At 43.1% G+C, this 23,533-nt stretch overlaps 2 protein-coding genes across 6 annotated transcripts; both read left to right on the top strand.

Moving 5' to 3' along the window:
• The first annotated feature begins 2,227 nt into the window (after positions 1 to 2,227).
• LOC113019342 (transforming growth factor beta-1-induced transcript 1 protein) lies at positions 2,228 to 14,176 on the top strand. Of its 2 annotated transcripts, XM_026162981.1 has the most exons (12): positions 2,228 to 2,673; positions 5,904 to 5,954; positions 6,201 to 6,349; positions 6,450 to 6,505; positions 7,624 to 7,760; positions 7,837 to 7,918; positions 8,158 to 8,242; positions 8,918 to 9,112; positions 9,189 to 9,362; positions 9,491 to 9,572; positions 11,504 to 11,652; positions 12,699 to 14,176. In XM_026162981.1, the coding sequence occupies exons 1-12, from the start codon at positions 2,661 to 2,663 to the stop codon at positions 12,963 to 12,965; spliced, it is 1,440 nt and encodes a 479-aa protein (XP_026018766.1). In that variant the 5' UTR covers positions 2,228 to 2,660; the 3' UTR covers positions 12,966 to 14,176. The 2 variants fall into 2 exon arrangements, with proteins under 2 accessions (XP_026018766.1, XP_026018767.1); XM_026162982.1 differs by lacking the exon at positions 5,904 to 5,954 and having other exon boundaries at positions 2,235 to 2,673.
• A 774-nt stretch (positions 14,177 to 14,950) lies between these two features.
• On the top strand, positions 14,951 to 21,695 carry patl2 (PAT1 homolog 2). Of its 4 annotated transcripts, none has more exons than XM_026162980.1 (19): positions 14,951 to 15,163; positions 15,369 to 15,519; positions 16,458 to 16,744; positions 16,831 to 16,893; positions 16,982 to 17,035; positions 17,118 to 17,282; positions 17,431 to 17,505; positions 17,592 to 17,731; positions 18,213 to 18,287; positions 18,364 to 18,487; positions 18,587 to 18,704; positions 19,030 to 19,136; positions 19,223 to 19,276; positions 19,380 to 19,522; positions 19,603 to 19,759; positions 20,113 to 20,253; positions 20,579 to 20,676; positions 20,756 to 20,896; positions 20,992 to 21,695. In XM_026162980.1, exons 1-19 carry the CDS (start codon positions 15,140 to 15,142, stop codon positions 21,023 to 21,025), a joined length of 2,151 nt encoding a protein of 716 aa, XP_026018765.1. In that variant the 5' UTR covers positions 14,951 to 15,139; the 3' UTR covers positions 21,026 to 21,695. The 4 variants fall into 4 exon arrangements, with proteins under 4 accessions (XP_026018765.1, XP_026018764.1, XP_026018763.1 ...); XM_026162979.1 differs by having other exon boundaries at positions 17,589 to 17,731; XM_026162978.1 differs by having other exon boundaries at positions 14,952 to 15,163; positions 18,210 to 18,287.
• Positions 21,696 to 23,533: the final 1,838 nt, after the last annotated feature.

Below are 23,533 nucleotides of genomic sequence, written 5' to 3'. Positions count from 1 at the left end.
CTCTGACTGCTTTTTGATTTGTTTGTTTTTTTTTATGTTTTTTAAGTTTGTGTCAGTATTTAATGAATAAATCAGTAATTCAGTGTATTGATCTGTGTTGGAGGCACTGGGCAGGGCTGTAGCAGTGATTCTTACAACCATGTAAAGCCTGAACCATGAAATAATTTCCAGAAAATTTTAACTTTTTGACAAAGGAGTGTTTATTGATCCTTGACAAATTAAAAAAAAAAAAGAGAACTTAAATATTAAATTGCATATGTGAGTTCTAATTTGCATCATATTTGCTTTTTCATTTGATTTATGTATCGCTCAAAAAATGTGTTTCTGTTTTGGGGGTAAAATCGAAATCACTGATGATGTAGAAGTCACAAAACTCATATACAGGTGTGATAGTGACGTTAACAATGCCTCTGTCCAGCCCATATGTGAGCCGGCATGCACAGTAAGCAGGTATAACAAATTGTCATATTTAAATTGTATTATTTACACTTGTGCTTTTTATTCTGTGATATGTTAAAAACTGTGAAACTGCTATTTTCTTTCTGGGATTTGTAGAACAGGATGGACAGTTTTTCTTTTATAATATAGATTCACTGTAAAATTAAAGCTCAAATCAACAAAAACGCCCCCTTCAAACCTCCAGGAGGTATCCAAAAAGCACCAGGTTTATTTTAAGCTGTTGATATTTGGTCCTAACTTCTACACTAATTAAAATTCTCCAAAAGGCATTGCCAGCAAAAATGTAGTGTAGAGGTCCAGTTAAGTGACTGGAATGAGTCACTTAATGAGTTGTTTTTCACCATATCACTGTCATGTTAAAACAACCTGAAGCTGCAAGAGTGAAAAGCTTACCTGGAACCAGAGGAATGCAGCAGGGATTAGGGCTTTGGACATTTCGTAGCAGAAAACGCCACAAGTAGAAATTATGGCATTAAAGATGATTTTAGTTCTATTTAGGGTCCATGAGAGTGAAACACAGCTGATGCACAGCTGCCAGACCTCCACCTGTAATACGACCATAGGTTACTACGCCCTGCAGTGGCATGTCTAAACATTAACCGTGAAAGAAGTTTCTGCATCACCACCACCATCTGAGTATAGTTAACATTACATCACTAACCTTAACATAATTTACCAGTGTCGTGCTCCTTCAAAAGTCTGACACATTCATTCTTAGCCTTTATTTTTCTAAATAAAGCTTTTGTCATAAAACAATCACAAAAATGGTGTCAGGGAGCACTCTCATACAGAGTCCAGGTTTTGATCTGTGGTGATTTTAGGAAGGGCTGTTGGTTTGGGCCTCTGTACCTTGGTCCCGTTCTGCCACCTTTTCTGTCCTGCTAGGTGAGACCAGTGCTGTCAGGGAGCGCTGGGAATGGATTTGGTCTGCAGCGATATTAAGGTGAGTGATACATGTCAAAGTGGGAGTACAGCAACAAGATGATCATAAGCTGTGCAGTTTCAGTGTGAAAACCATATAACCAGTAAGATGGGAGTTTTAGTTAAAAAACAACAACAACTTAATTATTTCCAAGTTAGTTTCACTGTAAACAGGTTGCTGTCAATTCTACAACTTACGCTTTGTAACGCTTTGACTAACCCTGCATCCAGTTGCCAAAATATAAAATAGAATAGTTAATAAATAAAGTTTTTATTGTTTGAAAACGTTTTAGTAATAGTTTTACTTTCAGAGTAAGACGACAGATACATCCTAACATCTCCAATAAATAAAAAGCCTCACCAGGCTGGTTGTGCTGACAAACGATACAACGAAAGTCATTTCCTGCACATTCTTATTTTATTTTATTGCTTTGTACACTATCGCTTAAGTTCTTTTATTTCAGGTGACTTTTCCGTTTCTCCTAATTTAAAAATTTAGTGTGTATTAATTCGAATAAGTCTGACTTAAGAATTGAAATAAAATTCAATAAAAAAAAATTGGATATATCCTAATCCTGACACTGAGCGGAGAAAACTTTGAAAACTGGCTTTGGGATACGCGTATAGTTTCTGTTCTTTTTCTATAGCCTTATAAAAAATACCCCACACACCCAAAAGGAAAAGAAAAAAACGCTTTCAAAGTGTGAATCACTAATATCTCACTAATATTGTGTTGGATTTTTAGTCCTATGCACGCACACGGAAATGAAACAAGTACGTAAAGAAACCAAAAATGGGAAGGTCCTGGTATTAAAACCCTGAAAACGAAAACAAAACCGGGAAAATGAGCGTCATTTCCAATATTTTCTGTTTTCAGAACTACACGCTTGCAGCAGAAGCAGCGGCGCGTCCTCTCTTAGAGCCACTAAATCCTTAATTTTCGATCCCAAATATGGACTAGGAATGTCCAGGGTGACGTCTCGTGTCCGGGGAATGCGAGTTTGTAACCGCATTTATTTAACTACGCCTTCCTCGCTCTGAGGTCCTGGTAGGCATTACACAGGAAGAGAGCCGTGTTGGAAAAAAAAGAGACGGGACGCCCTCCTCCTCTTCCTCCTCCTCCTTCTGTTGGCGGATAACGGTGCCCAAGAAGTTATTCAGGACCGACGCAGACAATAGCGCCGAGACCTTCTATCCAGCTGTGATCCACGGTCATCACTACTGATTAATGGTGTCTGCGCTGTGTCACAAAGAGGGAAACAGTCGGCTGAGATCCTATCATGGAGGATTTGGGTGAGTATTACAGCTGCTCTTCGTTTCATGCCTTGTAACTACATGTTGAGATATCTTGAAGGGATCTGTGGGGAAGGGGTGGTGTGCCCAAACGGAGGAAATAAGGTCTATGTTGATTCTGGCAGTCATAGAGTACAGATCCCTGGCTTACAAGGACATGTAGAAAAGAGGGGCTGTAACATAAGGAGCAATGGAAAGCAGTAGGAAATACTTTTTAAAAAAAATGAGTGGTACAAGTTCCCAGTCAGCAACAGTGAGGAAATTTCTTATAATAACTCATACATGCCAATATTTTAGATGTTTGTAGAGCTGTGTTTTACCTTCATTGTGCAGGGGCACATACCCACAAATACATGCAGGTAACACATGAACCCGTGCACTGCTCTACATCTGCCCGACCTTCACTCGGGTCTTCCTGCACGGCCTGCAAATACAATAAAAAGCTCTGAAAATTCGATTTAAAGGGGTCCAGAGCAGGCATGTCTGTCCATTAACATTAACAAGTTATGGATGGATGGAGTGCCACATAATGTTGAAGAGAGTGTTTTCCATTTTGAAGGAATTGAAGACATGAGAGAAGACAGCATCAGAGAGCATCCCCCCCATTTCTGAATGATACTGGAAGCAAATGTCTTCTTTTCTCTAAAACAACATGATGGGAAGCTGACTCTTTGTGTCAGAAAATAGCTGTGTGTTGGAAAGGCCCTGAAATAGCCCGGGGCAATGCTGCTATTTGTAAAAGCCACAGAGTTCAAGGAAAATAGACATGGCTTTTGCCTCAGCTGCCCATTCTCTCTGGGAGTTTCTTCTGTTTTTTCACCAAGTACGCTTCAAGAGTGGAGCATTTGTGCTTCTCAAGCAACACGAGGAGGGGGAAAAAATGGCATGGTGTACACATCTGGGCACATCTGGATCGGATTGCACACGGTGACACGGAGGTGCTGGGCTTGAGCGCCATGTTTGAGAGTCTTGGCTTGCGCTGTCGTCCAACAGTGTTGTAAGTTTATGCATCGGATTTGGCGAGGCTTTCGGCGAGAGAGAGACCACTTGTTAGAGAGGCCTACGGCCAAGACAAACAAGTCTGCAGGCCGCTCTAAATATGGTCATAATTCCCATTGAGAGAAGTTCAGCTCCTTATATGTGCTGCTCAGCCTCTTCGAGTATGTGTGTGTGTGTGTGTCTGTGTGTGTGTGAGAGACACACAGCACAGCAGGGAGGTGGAGGGCCAGTAGTATATGCACACGGTTCTCACCGCATGGTCGTACCAGAAGTGTGAATCATCCGGGGTAGAAATGACCACAGCGGTGTGCTCGGGCCGGGCAAACTCAAGTTTTGTGACACATGGCCGAGCAGCGTAGGTTTAGAACATAGCACTTCACCAGATTCTGAATTAGAAATTCATGATTCATAATGTGACGAGCCTTGCGTAGCTGCTTTAGATGGGAAGTCACCCTGTGACGGTTTCTCCAAAGCCACGAATGAACTCTGACCTGCAGCTCGTAAATCAGCATGCAGAAAATGGACACGTCAAATTTCATCCATTAAATAGGCCGGAATTATCTGGCAGTGTGACTAAATGCTGTTCTTTTTCTACATCAATAACTAAGAAAACCAGTTGTGCAATGCTCGTCTGTCACACTGAGTCACAGCTGCAATACAAGAAAGAGTGTGATAATACTAGATGAAGCAGTTACTCCACATCTGAGGAGTGCCTGAGATGTGTCTTCCGTGGCTTTGGGAGGAGGTTTCATGGAAAGACCATTCACCTGCTTCCAAGTAGTAATCAAGACTGGAAAACCTTATTGTTTTCTACAAAGCTCTGACTTGCATGACTCGTAATAATACAGAAGTACCAGAACCCCCCCAAGAAAGTACTTTTTTTTTTCTTTTAACCAAAATGTAATAGATATTGCATCACTGTAAACTGTTTACTGAAAACATTTGAAGGTCTTTTAAAGAAATTTGGAATTTTAAATATCCACCATCTGTTATCAGGATCCTCAGACCTAATTTACAAGCTTCTAAAGTTTTTTTAGATAAAGTGCTTTCGAACACTTTGCACGCTCTCACGTCGTACACCTGCACATTTCTAACATCTGCTGATGATCTCACAATGATGTTGTTATGGTTACGTTAGCTTGGGCTTTACAAATTGAGGACGTTAAGTTTGAGTTCTCAGGCATCCAGGTCCAGAAATTAAAGCAAGTGGACTTTTTACCATCCATCCATTCTTTTCCGATTATCCAGTTCAGAGTCTCGGGGCCCTTTAGCCTCTCCCAGCTGCCACAGGGTGAATGTTTTGCCTCCCCTGTAGCTGTTAAATACCTGGGACTCTCCGTCAGCTCTTGGATGAGAGGCAAAACATCTTCACAAACTAAGTCCAGATGCCTTTCTTCAAGCACTCGAGACAGGATGTTTGTCAGCCACATGATTGGATTTGTTTGTACACGGGATCAAAAGTCGGGATATTTTGTTGTCTGGCTTTGGCTAAGGAATTCTATCGATAAGCCTGTTTTCCATTCCTATCATGTTAAAGTGTTAAAATACAGTACAAAAAACCTCTGTCTGGTAAAAAGTGTCACTCCTGTGTGCTTGACTTCAGTAACCCTGAGGTAACACAAGTCTTCTGTGTCAGTCTGGAACCAGCTTACAACTGGACTGACCTTTCTTATTTATTTTAACTTCTTGGAAGGGAAGGCCAAAATTTTCATTTTGATAATATAAAAGTTAAAAAAAAAAGGGACTGGTACCCTTTCAGGACTCACAATAAATGGTTGCTATGTCATTACACATACATGGTAAACCACTGTTACTCATATGAAGTCCTCTTTCATCTTCAGTCTGCTTCGGTTGCTTGTCAGGATAAGTGATGTCACACAGCTGTAGATGCTAACACTTGAGTGAGTTTAGTTTCTGTGCAGCTTCTACTTCAGAGTGAGCGTGTGAGTGTGTGTGGGCGGAGGAGTGGACTCAGATATCAGCAGCCAAACACTCTTCCTCCACTGCTTCCTTTCCACACTGGCATGTTTAGAATATGAATGCAGGAACGCTTGAGCGTCTGAGCGACCTCACCGTCAGTGGACTATCTCTGAGCTGCGCCGGTTCTGACTGTCCTGTCCTCTGAGTGACGAGCGTCCGCCAGCGCTCGCTGTCCTCTGTGTTGTGTCTCGGTGTGTGGGCTGAGTTGCTGCTGCTGTATTGGTCACAAAAGGCTGTCTGTGTCTCCTCAGGAGTGCCTGAGCCGCTTAACTACCCTCTCAGTCCTCGTATTGTTGTGTTTGGTACGTAGCTGCCTGTGCATGCGTTTGTATGTGTTTCGTCTCGTCTGTCGTTTAACTCAACTTAATACCTTCTTGTCATGCAGCGTAATACTTTGCATGCTTTTTAAATTACTTTCTTAACTTGAATCTCTTGATTGACTTTTAATACTTGGTAAATAAACTTGGCACCATTAGTGACAACCATGAATGTTTGTGACATGAAATGTGGCTTCTGTGGTGCTACAGAAACTTCTCTCTCCCTTCCAGATGCCCTCCTTGCTGATCTGGAGAACACAGGCTCCCCTTTACCTCGGTGTCCCGTCCTGCTCACCTCTGACCCGCCTCAAAATGCCGATCCCACCACCCAGGACCCAGCCCAGAGCCGGCCGCCGCCTCCTGCATACACCCCGCAGCAGGTGGTCAATCCGGGCCACGTTCATACCAGTTTTCTTTCTTCCTGATTATGCAGAGGCTTTGATAAAGTTTGTTTGATCACTCGTCTGTTTTGTCTCTTAGACCGTTTCTTCAGCAATGAAGACTACACAGAACTCCACCCCTGACAAATTATACAGGTAACTCCTTCATAGATGTCTTTTTCCGTTGCTCACAGGATCACCGGCAAATTCATTACTTGTTCTGCTGTTTGTAAACACAAATATCTAAACAGCCAATCACACGGCAGCAACTCAGTGTATTTTGGCATGTAGACATGTTTCCAGCACTTTGTTAAATCTACGCCTCACAGAATTAAAGCAGTTCTGAAGGACCTGAACTAGCGTGGAGTACCTAATAAAAGAAGAATTAACTGTATGACATGTAATTCTGAGCCAGGTTTAAGGCATCTAAATTTCCTGCTGCTTTTAGCCTTGTTCAAAATACCACAAGCCAACACATCATCATTATTGTTTTGGCTCTTTCCTCTAAATTGCCCAGCTGAAGGTGATCAGACCTCAGCTTGTGTCCAGATGGCTTGCTACCTGTTTGTTCCATGGTTTTCCTCTCTTGCCACAGCCATCTCGAGGCTCTCTCTACCACATGTGGGGTGTTGCAGATTCCTCAGTTTTCCCTCGATGCCCAGTGTAATGAAATCCAAGGACAGCAGCTTCCCTGCTTTCAGCTATCTGCTCGTACTTAGGGAGCTTCTTCTTAAAGACCCACCAAAGCAATAATCCTGGGCAGGTGTTAGCCTCTAGCATAATGAAACACCCCAAGGACTCTAACACAACAGCAACTGGTTTCCGCCAGTTGGGTGTGATGATCTGATGAAAATGTGTTTGTTCTAATCCACCAGCAGCTGCCGGTCCCAGATGTGCTAGCTGATGATAATGGCTTCTTTTCCATTGGGTGACCCTCAGGACTTAATCAGGGTGCCTAAAGTGTCCCTCTGTCTCAGGGAAGCAGCTCAGCATGTGCTGCAGAGTTGCACATTTTGAGCACAGCTGGCATGTGAAGTTTTGATGGACTGGGATAGAGTGTTTTACACGGAGAGATAGTGTGTCAGCATGTTGATGTATGAACCCAAACCCTGTTAGGAATCTCATTCATTTTCTTTACATCACTCTTTGCAAAGCAATGTGTGGTTTTTAAGCAAGCGAGAGAATTCTCCTCCTCGCATAACGAGTCCAACAACATTGTTTATACTTTGTTTTTTTAATGCCTTTTATTGTTAATATTATCTGTCTCCCTGCAGCACAGTGTGTAAACCGCGCTCTCCCCGAAGCGCAGATCCTCCTCTGGCCTTCTCTTCCTCCTCGCTGCTGGGGGGAGGTCTGAGTGAACTGGACCATCTGCTACAGGAACTCAACGCCACCCAGTTTAACATCACAGGTTAGCATGTGTGCGTGTGTTTTAAATCCTCGTGTTTAAATCAGATTTCTTATCTATGATCCTGTTTTGTTGTTAGATGAGATCCTGGCTCAGTTCCCTTCTTCTAAGAAAGATGAGAGGGATAATATCAAGGATAAAGCACCAACCTCCTCCTCCAGGTACCAAATCCACAGGGAAATAAGAGAGTATAATCTGTCTGAGTATCACTGTATACGACTGAGGAAGTAGGTCTGTTTTATGCAAACGCACCCCTTTAAAATCTGCTTACATTTAAAAACCTGCAGTATTATTTTTTTATTGCAAGTAAAAATCCATATTTGCACATGTGCGAGTGTGCAGCATTTTAGCATGTTTCTGATCATGTGTGTAATCTGTGGGTTTGATTTCGGTGTTTTAGCTCTGCGAAGCCTTCTGCAACATCGGCCACATTGGAACTGGACAAGCTGATGGCTTCGCTGTCTGACTTCAGAGTCCAGAGCACCGTAAGAGTCACCCACAGCTGCATGAAAATGCTAACCTGTCAACTTTTTACTTGTAAATTCACAGCGGCGCTCACTATATGACTTTTACAGAATGCTAATATTAGTGTTGGATCCCTGTAGAGGTTGAGTTGACTTCATAATGGCTACACTGTTACTGTGCAGCCTGCTGGCCACAGCACATGCCTGCTGGTACAGATCAGTCACCAGATATGGCTTGTGGATGAAAATTAGTCTTGGTCTTAATTTTTCCAGAGTCTAAAATAGCTTCAGATTGTCAGTAGTCAGCTTAAAGATCAGCTTTTGGAACAGCGTATAATCTAGTTCTCTCCTTTTTGGTGAGTCGGCTTGCGAGCAGAGCAGGCAGTTCTGTCATTATAAGGCTGTTTAGTTTCAGTATGCAGTCCAGCTGTGAGTGATAAACAAGACTGCTGTGGGAACAGAGTCTTAAAAAGGAAACGTCTCCACTGCATATCCATGACTAACCAGGCTAAAGTCTCCAGGCAGAGCAGAGAGACATGTGTAGAGCCTTGGCTCAAACTATGTGCAGTATTGTTATGATTTGACTTTTCCTCACATTGGTTTCTTCCAAACAAATTAATTTCCACCATCTGTGGAGTGATGATAAACTCCCAAAGAATTAACATCATAAGGACTCTGTGCTTTGTCTTCTCTCAGCCAGCTGCGCCTGTCACTCCAGCGCCCGTTACAGCATCACCGCAGCAGCCGGCCGCTGCCCCTCCTCAGCCTCCTTCATCAGGAGGCTCACTGGACAGCATGCTGGGGCTCCTCCAATCAGACCTGACCCGACAAGGAGTGCAAACGTCCTCTAAGGGGAACTGCTCAGCCTGCCAAAAGCCGGTTGTCGGACAGGTGAGCAGTCAGAATATATCTGTCAGACATGTGATGAGGAAGACCCTCACTTGAGTTGACCTGGCTGTTTGTGCAGGTGGTGACAGCTCTGGGGAAGGTGTGGCACCCCGAGCACTTCGTGTGCACCGAGTGTGAGACGGAGCTGGGCAGTCGAAACTTCTTCGAGAAGGACGGGCGGCCGTACTGCGAGCCGGACTACTTCACGCTGTTCTCCCCTCACTGCGCGCACTGCAACAAACCCATACTGAACGTGAGCCGCTGAGATGGGAACATGTTTCTGTTACTCAACTCTGAGCTTATTTAAAGAGCTCAGATCGATATCACAGCCCACCTAAAGCTCTGTAACTTTCTCTTTTTTTCACTTTAATCGTTGTGTAGAAAATGGTCACGGCTCTGGACAAGAACTGGCACCCAGAGTGTTTCTGCTGTGTGAAGTGCAGCCGCGCCTTTGGAGAGGAAGGTAATGGGTGGTGCTGTTAATTCCTGTCAGGGGTAACAATACATTGCAGTCAGGCCACACTTACATGAAGCCCTTTATACCATACATCCATTAGCATTCAGACAGCATTTTATAATGTTATTGAAAGTTTTATACTATATATATTTCAGGAAATTCCTACCTTTTGCGGTAAATAAAGCACATCTTATCTCATTTATTAAATTATTAGATTATTTTAAACATTACAACCAGTTTCAGAGTTTATAATAACTTACAGTTTGCACTTCGAGACCCTAGAACATTTGATTTTAACCTTACATTAAAAAAGGCTACATCCTGTCTGAATGTTTCATGACTAGTGGGGTCATGACAGATATTCAGACATTTGCACAAATTTACTAATTTTTTGAAAAGATAACAAAGTTGCAGTGTCCATGACTGTAGGCGGCCATGTTTTTGTATCTACGTTCATATCACGTTATATAACTGAAGGGTTTAAGGCCACACCTCTTAATCTTTGAATGCTGGTGTATAACCATGCAGTCTGTCGTTGCAACATTTGTAAAGGAATGCGTCGTTCTAAAGAACTCGTCGAATTCAATTCAATTCAATTCAATTTTATTTATATAGCGCCAAATCACAACATAAGTCGCCTCAAGGCGCTTCATAGATACAGAGAAAAACCCAACAATCATATGACCCCCTATGAGCAAACACTTTGGCAACAGTGGGAAGGAAAAACTCCCTTTTAACAGGAAGAAACCTCCAGCAGAACCAGGCTCAGGGAGGGGGGTGACTGGTTAGGGTGAGAGAAGGAAGACGGGATAAAGACATGCTGTGGAAGAGAGACAGAGGTTAATAACAGATATAATTCAATGCAGAGAGGTCTATTAATACATAGTGAGTGAGAAAGGTGACTGGAAAGGAAAAACTCAATGCATCATGGGAATCCCCCGGCAGCCTACGTCTATGTGAATTCAAGAGGTCAGATTGTGAAATTTCCTCCCTCCTCAGATATTCCACCATCGAGTTTACGTGGTGCTTATTTAAAAGTGAAAGTATTTAGGAACCACAGCAGCTCAGCCATGAACTGACAGATCAGGCAAAGTTGCTGAGGAGCAACAAGATCGGCGACGCTCTGCTGTCTCAGTAACTGCAGAGTGGAATTAACATCAGCACTGACACTGTGTGCTGGGAGCTTCATGGCATGGTAGAGTTTTAAAATATATTTGCAGAGACAGGGATGGACTGACAGTAGTTTTCAGAAGTATTCCTGAAGCCAAGCAGCAATCTTGTCATTTTTGTAAGGCAGAACTACTTAAGGGTCAGAAGATAACAGCACTTTGTTTTTGAGGTTGCCCACAGAGATTTCTTCTGTGAGTTTTTTTTATTGACATTGTGCAAGTTAACTGATTAAAACCTTACATTCCTTTTAATTTGTAAAAACTTTGGATACATTATTCCTAAATTGTCTGTGCAGGTTCTCAGTGATTTGGTTCATGATAGTGTTAAGAGCTTGAAAATTGGTTTAAATGACCACTTTCAACATCTGACAATTTGTCTTTGTGCTGTTTTCAAATATGAGGTCGAAAACATTAGCAAATCTCTGCATTCCGCTTTTATTTCCAGTTTACACGGTTTCCTAACTTTTTTTGGGATCGGGGTTATATCGGCAGTTTCACTCTGCCGTGAATTTCGAGGCAAAACACTGAGTCTCTGTATTTCCTTGGCAAGAAAATGGCCAAATTTAAAGCAGCACGAGCTCTGAGATGGAAAAATACAGCCGGCCGTTGTTAGTTCAGATCAATAAAATGTAATGTTGCACAAACCGCAGTCACAAAGAAAAGGTTTGGACTGATTTTCCTTTTTAAATCTGTGATATTATACAGTAAATCTGACATTTATCAAAAGAGCTCTTGAGCTGAGTCAAACTGTGGCGATGTCCTCTGCAGGTTTCCATGACCGTGAGGGCCAGCAGTACTGCCAGCAGTGCTTCTTGACTCTGTTTGCTTCCCGCTGTCAAGGCTGCAGCCAGCCCATCCTGGAAAACTACATCTCAGCTCTAAACTCTCTCTGGCACCCACAGTGCTTTGTATGTCGGGTGAGTGTTGCATTTTACTTGATCAAGAGTTGCAGCATTAATTGATGCGTTAGGCTTACAGGTCGTTTCAGGTTAATTTGCTCTGAAAAAGGTCAGAAAGGTTGGAGAACACCATGAGAGTTTATGAGGAGATTAAGAGGAATTTACATCCTTTAATACCAAGGAAGTCCCTTTTCAAAATAAAGTTAAAATACCTTTATTTTCACAGCCAGGTTACGTCTAACCTAGACAATAAAAAGACTATTGGTGATAGAATAGCAGAACACAAATATGCCACATGCACAGGTAAGACATTACCAGGACTTTTATATTAACACTGGCCACATCTGTCTTTTACTGCAAAGATGTGGCAGACGAAGGCGTCTTAATTAAAGGGAAGCTTTTCTGGATTTATAAATAACAGCTTGCTAAATGTCATGGCTTAAACGGTACCTCAGTTTTACTTATTTCTCCTAACCTTTATTTGCCTTTATAAATGCATTTATGTCGTCTATGTTTGCTGCTGCTCTCTGTTCTCCTTCTTTCCTGATTTCAGCTGAATTTGGATGAATGCTTGGAGACTGCTCCTGTTGGTGGAGCATCACTAGAAAAGATTCAGTGTGTTTGTGGTCGTGTGTCGAAACAGGGTTTTGTTTTGTTTTTAGCTTAAACACAACCTTGCTGTGAAAATAAATGCATTTAATGATATATTTCCTGTCCTAGGAGCACCTCAAATAGAAGTGAGTTGATTCAGTGATTGATTTTTTTCTTTGTAAGGCCGATTCTAAATTTCCCAGATTGAACATCTATGAGACCAGTGAGCTCATATTTATCCTTTGAGGAGTCTCCTAACCCACAGCTGACACACTGAATCTGCTCCGTGGCAAATAGATCACGATGGCTGTGCAATGAAACCTCAATGAGGAAGTTCATGCAAAAAACAAAACACAAATAAGCTGGAATTATGTCATGGGAAAGTTGTCATTTCACATGAAAACGCTGTAATTAGAGTTGCATGAGTCAGCGTTGTGACTAGGTCTCGCTGTGTCGCTTCCTCTCGTTTCCAGGAGTGCTACAGCCCCTTCGTCAACGGCAGCTTTTTCGAGCACGAGGGCAAGCCGCTGTGCGAGGCCCACTACCACCAGTCCCGCGGCAGCATGTGTCAGGCCTGCCAGCAGCCCATCCTGGGGCGCTGCGTCACCGCAATGGGGGCCAAATTCCACCCGCATCACCTCGTGTGTCACTTCTGCCTGAAGCCGCTGAGCAAAGGCTGCTTCAAGGAGCAGGAGAACAAACCCTACTGCCACCCCTGCTTCATCAAGCTCTTTGGTTGAGGGCCCAGCAGGTCTTCGCCAGCCTGCCCTGAGAAGAAGCCCTAATGTGACTCTCAGTTCTCTCTTTTTTTTTCATTTTTTTGTTACTGTGGGAGTTAGGGCGGAGCTGGACTCTTTGTAAATTTTGAAGAATATCTGAGTCAGCAGAGAGATGAGGAGGAAGACAGAATCATCCAACCCAAACCAGCCCTATTTTATTTTAACCATGGACTTTCAGTGCAAGGTTACAAACTTTATCACGGCTCAGAAACAAAAACACAGTGTGTTTAAATGAAATGAAAATTACGTTTTGCTACCAGGTGTAAAAAGAAGCATACATTTATACATCATTTGAGAATTTTTCCTGTTGTGCAAGGAAATCCCCTTTTAATATATTTGCTTTGTATTGCAGAAATTATCCACGTCACTGCAACTGCATTTTTATACCGTATGCTGACTGCTACATTTGTTAGTTTTTTCATTATTCATTCACTATTGCGCTGTGCAAAATGCCAAAAATGATTCCAAAGAATAAAATGAAAGCGAACGCGACTTGTTTTTGAGTGTTGATGTTTCTTTAAATTCACACGAGTCAGCTTTAAAAATAAAAAGCTCCTCTGCAGAAAGAAATATTTGATCTACTCCACTATTGGCAAGAACCTGGTGACAGTGGGAAGGAAAATCTGCCTCTTAATAGAAGAAACCTCCAGCAGAAGCAGTTGGTTGTGATAAAAGTCTGGTGAGAAAATTTACAAGCATCAGGCATAAGAAGATAAAGATTATTGATAGGTTATACGATTGGATGTTGAAAGGGCAGTTTGATAATTTTATTTTTATTTTTCAGTCATAAGTTTGTGTATGATAAGCAGTTGATTTATACAGAATTACTGTAAGTCATTTGCTGTGCAGGGTGAGACGGTAAATACTTTAGTTTTTGACTCCTTTACAATAAATAGAGGAGAAATATACACTCACCAGCTAAGTACACCTAGCTTTGTGAGATGGCACAATAACCAGCTGGAAGCAGAATGCAGAAGATGGTACACTGTGGTGATAAAAGGATGGAGATAGTCAGGAATGATACTCAGGTGGGCTGTGATGTTTAAACGATGCTCAATTTCTACTGAGACCTAACATGTTCCAAGATATCCACCACAACGTTACAACACCTGCATCACTTATGGAAGGCAGGATGGATCCACGCCTTCATGGTAGTTACACCAAATTCTGACCCTACCATCTGAATGTCACAGCAGAAATTTCACTATGTGTTATGCCTGTATAACTATGCATGTGACGAATAAAGAACCTTGAACCTTGAAAGTGAAGCTTCCTGTTCTTAGCTGACCAGACTGGGACCCAGTGTGGTCTTCTGCTGCTATAGCCCATCTGTTCACCTGCATACCTTAGTTGCAACAGCTGAACTCTGACATCAAAATAGGCATAAAGTTATTTTCACACAACAAGCGGCTCCTCACTGGAAATTTTCTCCTTTTCAAACTGTTCTCTGTGAGCCCTAAAGGCAGTTATGTGGGGAAAACCCAGTAGATCATCAGTTTCTGAAACACCCAGACGAACCCATTATGTTTAAAGTCACTTAAATCGTCTTTCTGATCCTCAGTTTGAGGGTTGAATATGTCTACATTCACAAAAGCATGTTGCCACATGATTGCTGGATATTTACGTTAATGAGCAGCTGTACAGCTGTACCTAATAAAATGGACACGGAGTAAATAAACGTTGCAGTCCTTTAAAATGTCTGCTGTGTGTGAGAAAAGGATTTTTTCCCCTCTTCTTCTGGACCATTAAGAGAAGCGAAGGGCGAATAAACGCTCCGTGTGTGAGGGAAATACTGACTTTGGCCACCAGAGGTCACTATTCGCTCACTGAGGATCGTGTGTAATTAATTGTAAAGTAGTTACAGGCAGGGTTTGAACACAAACGCTGAAAGAAACGAAGAAAAGACGAAAAAAAATCACCCAGACGACATGTGGGCGGCACGTGGGCGGAGGCGACTTGACAGCTGCTGGGAGCCGCGTGTGACGTGTCCACGCCTACGCGTCACCTCACAGGTGAGCTCGCTTAAAAGTTAATGAGCGTCACGCGCTGTCAAACGAGAGAACGCGGGTAACGCTGCGAAGGTGGTCGCGATCCGTCGACTTCATCAGGAGAGGAAAGAAGTTGTGAAATGAATTATGAGTGACTCAGAGCAGCAACACGTAAGTCTGCTTCAACCTGCTGCTCTTTAATGTGTGTGCTTTAATCAGGCAGCCATCGCATGCCCGGAATGAACAGATGGTGAAAGTTGGATTGAAAACTCCACACGTGTTGTTGCGTGATTTATTTATTTGTTGGCCTATTTGCCGTTTAGAAACACTCTCTTCATTAATAAATCTTAAAAAGCACTCTGTCTCCACGCACCAGGATGTGGTGCAGGTGTGCGAGCCGCAGTGGCCTGAGAATGGAGAGGACTGGAGTGATGGAGAAGGTGGGACGGATATGGACTCGGGGCTGCAGGCAATGGCCGAGGAAGATGAGGAGATAAACGTCCACAATGAGGAGACGTTTGGGATGGGTGTGTAACTTGTGCTTACAGGTGTTCTTCTTTTAAACTTCTTTGCCCCCCCACGTGTCTGTGTGTTAAACGTGAGCTTTTACTATCAAAAAATAATGTAAGCATCCAGCATGATAATTTGGCATTCCAACTTAAAACTGAGGCTTAATAACACTAAAAATGTTTATCTTACAGGTCAGATTAAGGTTAAGTGGAAAGAAATTAGTCGTCTTCTTGCAGCTGCTCCTTTAGGTGTCACACCAACCTCCTTCACTACATCCAAAAACCTCTTTTGTTGTTTCTTCCTCGCTCCATCTTCAACATCCAAACCATCTCAGCGTCTCCTCTCTGCAACTTTGTCTCCAAACCGCTCAACCTGAGCTGTGAAGATCTTAAAATGTTCAGCTCCAGCTCAGCCTCCTTGATCCCTTTTTATTGTGCACAGTCCTCTTTGACGTAGCTTAAATGCACTTCTTAAATGCACGACGGCTCATAAGGTGCTGCCTTTAGGGTTGAATCGGGCTTTGTTGGGTAATGTGTGCTTGTTTGGCTGCTGTGCTCGAACCCAGGGTTGTGAAACATACGGCCCAGGGGCCTGAATAGACTCCGGTCCAATAAAAGTTGGGGAGCTTTACCTGTTCGCAAACCCTGCCATTTTTACTCATACGATACCTTAGAGTAATAGGCAAGGTTATTATAGTTAAACTGAAAAACGAAATGTGAAAAAACACTTGGTTGATTAAAAGAAAAAAAGGAAAAACTTGACTTTTGGGGGCAAAAGATTTCAGGAAACCTCTGCAGCCTTTAGAGGACTTTTCTGGTTCTGACCACTTAAAAGAAATATGTGAAGTTGCATTTTTGCATCGTTTTTACAGGGTTACTGGGAATCTAACCTGTTATCCTATCAGAAAGCAGAGTTTCCACATCTGTTTCTCTTTGTTCCCTGCCTGCATGTCTAGATTTGGATGCAAACGGGACCACAGAAAAGTCCAGCAGCAGCCTTCAGTTTGGAGAGGCTCCGCCTTCGCCGCCGCCGCCGCCACCTGCAACACCCCCTCCCCCACAGCCCAAACCTCGGTCTCCCCGCAGAGCCCCGTCGCCTCCCCGACAGAAGCTGCAGTATTTTCCGTGGGCTTCCTCGAGGCAGCGCGGCAGAAGTAGGGGACAGAGAGCAGCTCTGGGCAGGGGGCAGATGTTTGAAGACCCAGCTGTGATGAGAATAATCGAGGGCCGACCGAGCCTTAAGGTGACAAAGATGAATCTGTGTGTTGTCAGAAAATTGCACTAAAAACGTTAAAATCCTCCGTTTGATCCATTTTTTGCTCTTTTAAGAGTCTTGACAGTGCCATAGTGGACTGCGGGACCACCATGTACCAGCGTCCCTTTGAGGATGATGTAAGTGCCAACTTTTAATCCTTTTACTACACTTTGTTTTTCTTCTGTGGTGCTGATGCTTCTCTTCCATGTTTGTTTTCCATCCTAGATGATGATGCCCTCTTACAGAAAAACCAGAAGAACCTCAGGATCCATACTTGAGGTTATGATCACTTAAGAATGTGTTATACATATAATGACAAGTTCATTGTATTTTTATCTTTGTATCTTCCTGTGTTCTGTAGGACAGTGCTATAGTGTGTGTAATTGGGCACAGAGGTAGAGGTCAGACTCTGAACTCCAACTTTGTTGACTTGCCATACTCCGCCGGGCCCCTTTATGGGGTCAGGCGAGGGGAATCCAGAGGATTGTACTCCAGAAGACAGTTTGGCCATCGAGGACCCACTCAGGTGGGCAACTGGCTTTTTACCACCTGGATATTTGTGTAACTGGATAGATGCTGTTGATGTGTCACTGCTTCTAAACAATCAGCTGACTCACTGTAAATTGTGGACTTCTTCCCTTTTTTAAGTTCTACTTTTTTTTTTTTTCATACAGGTGTACCCACCCATAGTACCAAGATCCCCCCTCTTCCCACGTCAGCCACTGACCCCACGCCAGCATTACAATCAGGTTGATTTCAGTATTGCTCACCCCTTCATTTCTGTGTTTTTGTGCAGATCTGATTTGATCTTGACTTTTATTTTGTACTAAAGCAGACCAGGGCATTCATGTTTCCTCCAACCCACCCCTGCCCCTCGACGCCTCAGACTCCCAAAATGATGCAACTTCGCTTCGGAGCCAACTCACCAAGGCCATCCCCTTTTTACAGCCCCTCTAATCCAGTACAGCCTTTCAGGTGCTTGACGTTAATGTTGCTGAAACAGGTTTGGTCAACAAAATGTATAGTCTGTTAAACTCTGACTATAAATTTTGAGTTCATGAAGTTTGAGATGCAAAAGTCCAAGACGAGCATCACGGTGGCTCACTGTTGGGTGTGACCTGGGCGGGGCCCTTTCTGTGTGAGGTTTGCACCAGAGAACATGTTAGTTTAAAGCTGCCTCTCATAGTTTAGGACTCTTTAAAAAAAACAAAAAAAAACAAAGAGACTTTTAATCTGTTTAAATAAAAGTTTGAGTATTGTGTGTCATGCATAAATATCAGTGAGTGGTGCTAATGTTTATCTGCAAGGTACAGGCAGATGTTCTTGGCTGTATAAGCCTTCTGGAAATGAAAGATGGAGATTTCATATATATAAATGCATCTTCTCTTTATGTGCTCATAACCAAGCACAGTCTGAGATTTCATGCATACTGATGAGACAGTTCTCTAACCAGTAGGTACCCTGGTCCAGCCACGCAGCTCCATCCCCAACACAAACGACTGCTTAGTCAAAAACAGCGGCTATTCCAAAGGTTGGTGCATGGAGTGAAGAGTTTGATCGTGTTGGGTCATTCGCTATACTTACGGCCAAATCTGACCTGCTTATAGAAAGCCAGAGGGCTGGGATCCGTACTGTAACCTTATGACGGCCAAAGAAAAGGAGTGGATCACCCGGCTGCAGATGATCCAGCTGCAAAGTGAGAATCCTTACCTTGAAGACTACTACTATCAGGTAGGAAATAAAAGCTTTGCTCTTTAATTTTTTGATGGGAGAGGGGAAGCGAAGAAGCATTTCATTTTTGATTGCCGGTGAACCTTTAAACTGTTACAGGAGTACTATCGTCGAATAGAATCAAAGATGGCCGAAGAGGAGTTGGGCATCAGGAGCAAGAGGGAGCCACCTAAGCTCACCACGCCTTACGTCAAAAAAACAGACTCCTACACACCGGGTTAGTGAGGCACAGGCTGCGTTTCTCATTGAATGTTGAGATGCTTGTACCAGAATTTGCCCGTGAGAGTAGGAGAGACATTATCTCCACGCTGCTTTGATTTAACAAACATTTTTCCCTCCAGCTGCTGTTGGACTCGTTTGAGTCGGTGAATAGTGCATGCAGGTAGTCCTGCCTTTTTGAATGTTTTTGGAGGTGCACGAGGCCTAAAATGCTTCCATCCTAAAACATTTGTCTCATAGATGCCTTATTTTTGATCCTTCTGAATGCATCTGTTTCTACAGGGGTTGCTCTGCTTATGTGTAAGAGTCTCTTGTTCTTGCAGTGGTGCACATTGAAGGCTCTTTGGGTCAAGTTGCAGTTTCCACGTGTTACTCTCCTCGCCGAGCCATCAGTGCTGTTCATGCAGTCCAGCCTCAGGGTCTGCTTGAGGTGATTGTGTATTTTGGAGGTTCCCTGTGTTTGATTGTTTTCGGTCTGCCTTTCCTGCTACTGACCTTTATTTCCTCTCATTTAAGTATCAGAAAGACACCAGACTACAGCGATTAGACATCCTTAACAAAATAGAAAAGGTACCTGATTATGACTTGATTTGACACAGCAGTGAGGGTTTTTTTTTTTTTTTTTTTTTTTTTTTTTTTTTTGCCGCCTTGTAAAATGGCTTCTGTCCTGCAGTTGTTCATGGTTCTGTTAGAGGTGGAGGAAACTGAGAGGATGAAAACTCCATTGTTGTCCGAAGCAGAAGAAAGGAGGTTGGTGGAGAAGATTCAGAGGAAAGTGGAGCACATCTACTCCCAGCTGCAGCACCACAATCCCCTGTGAGTCATGCAGTTTGTCATTTAATGCATCCTAACACGTGACTTCATCGTTTTAAACACTTTAAAAAATTTTGATGCAGGGAATCGGAAGGGGACTTCATTCCTTTTCTGCTCGTCTCCAAAGGCAAAAAGCTCGTCGCCCGTCTGCTGCCGTTCTTGAAACACGATTCTGCACTAAAAATCTTGCGTGTTGTCACCACTAACCTACCAACACTGATGAGCAGAGACGCAGACGAGGTAGGGCAGCTTTAGCTGTGCAAAAGGAAATGTAAGCTGAATGGTCTGCTTAGCAACACCACTTGGTGATATATTTATTTTTGGTTCTTGTTTGGTTTCCTGATGTTACTCAGCCTCTACCAGTTACAGCTGGTTTTACAGTCTACACGGACGGGGTGAGATTGAAGAATATATTGAGCCTTGATATATTCCAGTTACAGGAGAGATTTGCAAATGGAAAAAAAACAATTGGTCTTCTACAGGCCTACTTGGCACAGCTCCACCTATAAACACACAAGGCTGGAGTTATGCACATAAATGACGAACATCAAGTGTCTTTATAAAAATGACTGGGCTTAATCTTGTCTTTTCAGACCCTTCCTGTGCTTTACCCACCTCTTCGAAATGTGATCGGTGGGCTGGCGTTCAGTCAGCTCATTGGCGTCCTCAAAGATCTGACCTCTTTGGAGTCTCTAACGACATACGAGTGTCTTGAGCTGGCATGTCAGAACAAGGTCTGTGCTTTTGTTTTTGTGTTCTGACCTACAAGGCCCTGAAAGTTCAACTTACCCAGGATGACATTCTATTTTCTGGCTTCACTTATCCTGACACGGTGGCTTAACTTGACTAGTTGATAGTTAAGTTAAGCCGCGGTTCATCAGTGGCTATGAGCACATTTACATGAAGCATGGTGTTGTAGCATCTGACCAAGCACAATATCGTTAGTGTATATTTGAGTAAGCGAGGCTAACGGCAGTGAATCCAGGGTTAACCCTGAAGTTGCCTGGATAGTGGTACAGGTCTTTGTTCTAATTGGTGGATTTCTCTTCTCCCTTTCAGTTCGGCCTGTCCTTGCTGTACGCTCTGCTCTCCCAAGGAGAGAAGCTGCTGTCCTCGGGTGTTCCTCTAGAGCCCAGCATCGGGGACTTTGAGACCTGGTGGGAGTCTTTTAGGTTTTAATATCAAATGAAGTGACGGGTCTAAGCTTACTCCTGAGACTGATGTTTTCTCTTTTAGGACTGACATCATATTCCAGGTGGCAGGACAACTATCCCAGTGTTCGCTGGTGGAGCCGCTCCTTCTGCCCTCAAACCTGCTCACTCTCTTCTGCCGTTACCTGGACAAGCGTACGGTGCATCAGCTGAAAAGCAACATGGAGTAGGTTCTTTTTGCTTCAGAGGATGACAATTTAAATTGCTTTAATAGAACTATTGTGGACGTGGATGCAAACATCACCAAATATCTTCATTCAGGTCTGTTACTGGATGCCTGGCTCTTCCATCTTAAGGTGGACAGCGGTGGCTGGTGTTCTATTGATGACCAGGATGCTGTGAGCACTAGAGTGAAAGGAGGCGAGGCACAAACCCCCCTCGGTGCTCATTGAAACGGACGCTATATATGTGTATATTTAATCTCCTTTGACCTTTTTGATTCTTATTCCCTCCCCTCACCCGTTCCCTCACATTTTTTTTGCACTTGAACGGTTTCCCTGTTTTGTTTTCCTTTTATCTGATCATCTGACTTTCCTCACTTTGGTTTCCAGTAGGTTACATCAGCGTTACAATGAAATCACAACCCTCCCATTTTCCCGATTTAGACCTTAAACCTCTACATTTAGATTCAGTCACTTCTAAATGTGCTGTTTCACACTTGGTGACCAGGGTGTGGATGGTATAGTAGTGTATGATTGTACAGCTGAACCAATATGTTGACCATTTGAAAACCATTTAAGGACGTTGTCGTGGCCCATCAATGTGCTGTGCAGTTTGGGGTTTTGTTGAAGGGCTTGCATTGTTTATACTAGTAATGAATGTAATAGGATACATTTGTAAATTTCTATCTGAAGGTTTATGTTATGAAGAGGGATTTTATTTATTCATTTGGAAACAGGAATAATTTAAACTGCACCTTTGTACAGCACTTGCAATATAAATAAAAAAACTTTGAAATTGCTCAAGTCTGTAGAAATGAAGTGAAATTTATTTTTGTGCTCCTTGCAGTCTTAAAGGTTCCTGCTGCTCTCATCAGACCTCATCTTTGTGTTATCTTGGACTTCTTAAATGCTCCCTGGCTATGGTCCACTCATCACAGTGGACTGTCTGCTTCTCTCACCCTACCCTCAGCATCCTCCTGTCACACAAACTCTCTGCATGTCACTTAACTACACCCATGAGTCTGTCTTCCTCTTTTCCTCCTGCCTGGCATCTCTGTGGGTCAGTATGTCCACTTTCCCTCCTGTGGACATGTCCAAACCACCTCAGCCTTACTTTTTTGTTTCTTTTCTTCCCAGTGGCACAGTATTCAAACCATACATTGCGGCATGTTTCGTTACACTCTTGTAAAGCTTCTTTCGCTCTTGCTGCGATCATTGTCAGAAATCTCCCCTGGCACGCCTCTTCACTCACTCCACCCTGCCTGCACTCCTTTTCACCTTTCTTGTGCACTGCCTGTTGCTTTGGATGGTTTGTTCCAGGTATTGAATGTCACCCACATTTGCTACTTCTGCTTCCTGCAGCTTTACTGTTACATACTCACACTGGAGATCAGTGTTTGCAAATATCAGCCCAGGGCCATTCCCACCTGACCTGTGTCAGCCTGTCCATCACCATGCATACACGAAGGGGCTCGGAGCCGATTCCTGATGTAATCCAGCCTCATCTGTCACTCCTGACTTCCTCATACCACACAGTTCCTCGCTTAACAGCCTGTCATGTCTTCTGGACAGCCTCTGTACTTTTAGATTAACACATTCAAAGTAATTGTAACATCTGCATGTTTTATCAAAGACACTTTTAAATAATCTGTTTTGTAGCAGCCTGATATGGCAAAACGGCGGATTTATGGAGTGAATTCAAATATATCACCTAAAGAAGTTTTAATAAAAAATTATTTAACAGCAGTGGGAGGAGATTCCCAGGCACAGTGATTGAGATGTGGTGTCAGCATCAATCAGGCAAACTAAGTGATTATAATGTGCATTACACGTTTTGCTGTTATTCCTGGTAATACTGTTTGCAAGTGGTTGCACTAGCTAAGTGCTAGACACAGTTTCCTGGAGGTGGAGGCCTGTTGACCGAGCACAGGTTTTCTCTAATTTAACTAGGATGGATGGGGGCAGGAAACATGAACGATGACTCACACTACAGCATTTATAGGCTAAGCTAATTTATCTTGCCTTTAGACATTTCTGCTGGCTCTGCATATCGTTGGGGATCTCACTGCCCCGTCCATCTCTACAGTGTTGAGTATGCAGATCACAGAGAAAGCTAAACTATTAAGACTGGCCCTAAAATTACACCTGAAGTGGACTGTTGCATATATTTTTGTTTTTAAGAGCGCATTTTATTTTATTTGATATCCATCGATCTAATTGAAGAAGCCTTCTAAAACTTTTTAAAAACTGGTTTTCTTTTTTTTAAGTGCTTGAGTGTATTTCAAGTATTTCACATTTGATCTTTCCCTTAAACTCCTGCTCAGACCTCTCACAGCTGTTGCCAGTGATGTAGGGTGAGGCTGGATTACCAGCACCAACTCCTGTCAGATGCTCGTGTTCAAAGATTCCTCCTCCCTGGCTGTTAACCAAACGCTGACGTTGATCCTCGCTGGCCAGGCTGCCTCTACCAGCTGCAGGATCAACATCTGGACAGGAATGCATGTGGCAGACATGGGTGTGTGCAGTCAGAGAATCCCTGCTGAACAAAAGCTGCTATGTGGTCCCGATCACAGTTGTTATTTTTTTTTAATGGCACACAGAGCAAGACGCCAACATCCTGACCGCCGTGTCAAACCAAAGTC

This window comes from Astatotilapia calliptera, chromosome 3 (genome assembly GCF_900246225.1).
Source record: "Astatotilapia calliptera chromosome 3, fAstCal1.2, whole genome shotgun sequence".
NCBI lineage: Eukaryota > Metazoa > Chordata > Actinopteri > Cichliformes > Cichlidae > Astatotilapia > Astatotilapia calliptera.
The sequence above is the reverse complement of the archived record's forward strand: the minus strand, read 5'-3'. Positions and strand labels throughout refer to the sequence as shown.

Excerpts from the sequence above, each read along its gene's own strand:
- LOC113019342 (XM_026162981.1), top strand. Across the intron at positions 9,113-9,188 it reads AAAAGCCGGTTGTCGGACAG|GTGGTGACAGCTCTGGGGAA; the intron begins GTGAGCAGTCAG and ends CTGTTTGTGCAG. Across the intron at positions 11,653-12,698 it reads CACAGTGCTTTGTATGTCGG|GAGTGCTACAGCCCCTTCGT; the intron begins GTGAGTGTTGCA and ends TCTCGTTTCCAG.
- patl2 (XM_026162977.1), top strand. The coding sequence starts at position 15,140 with ATGAGTGACTCAGAGCAGCAACAC. Across the intron at positions 17,732-18,209 it reads AATCCAGTACAGCCTTTCAG|TAGGTACCCTGGTCCAGCCA; the intron begins GTGCTTGACGTT and ends TTCTCTAACCAG. Across the intron at positions 18,705-19,029 it reads AACAGACTCCTACACACCGG|TGGTGCACATTGAAGGCTCT; the intron begins GTTAGTGAGGCA and ends TTGTTCTTGCAG.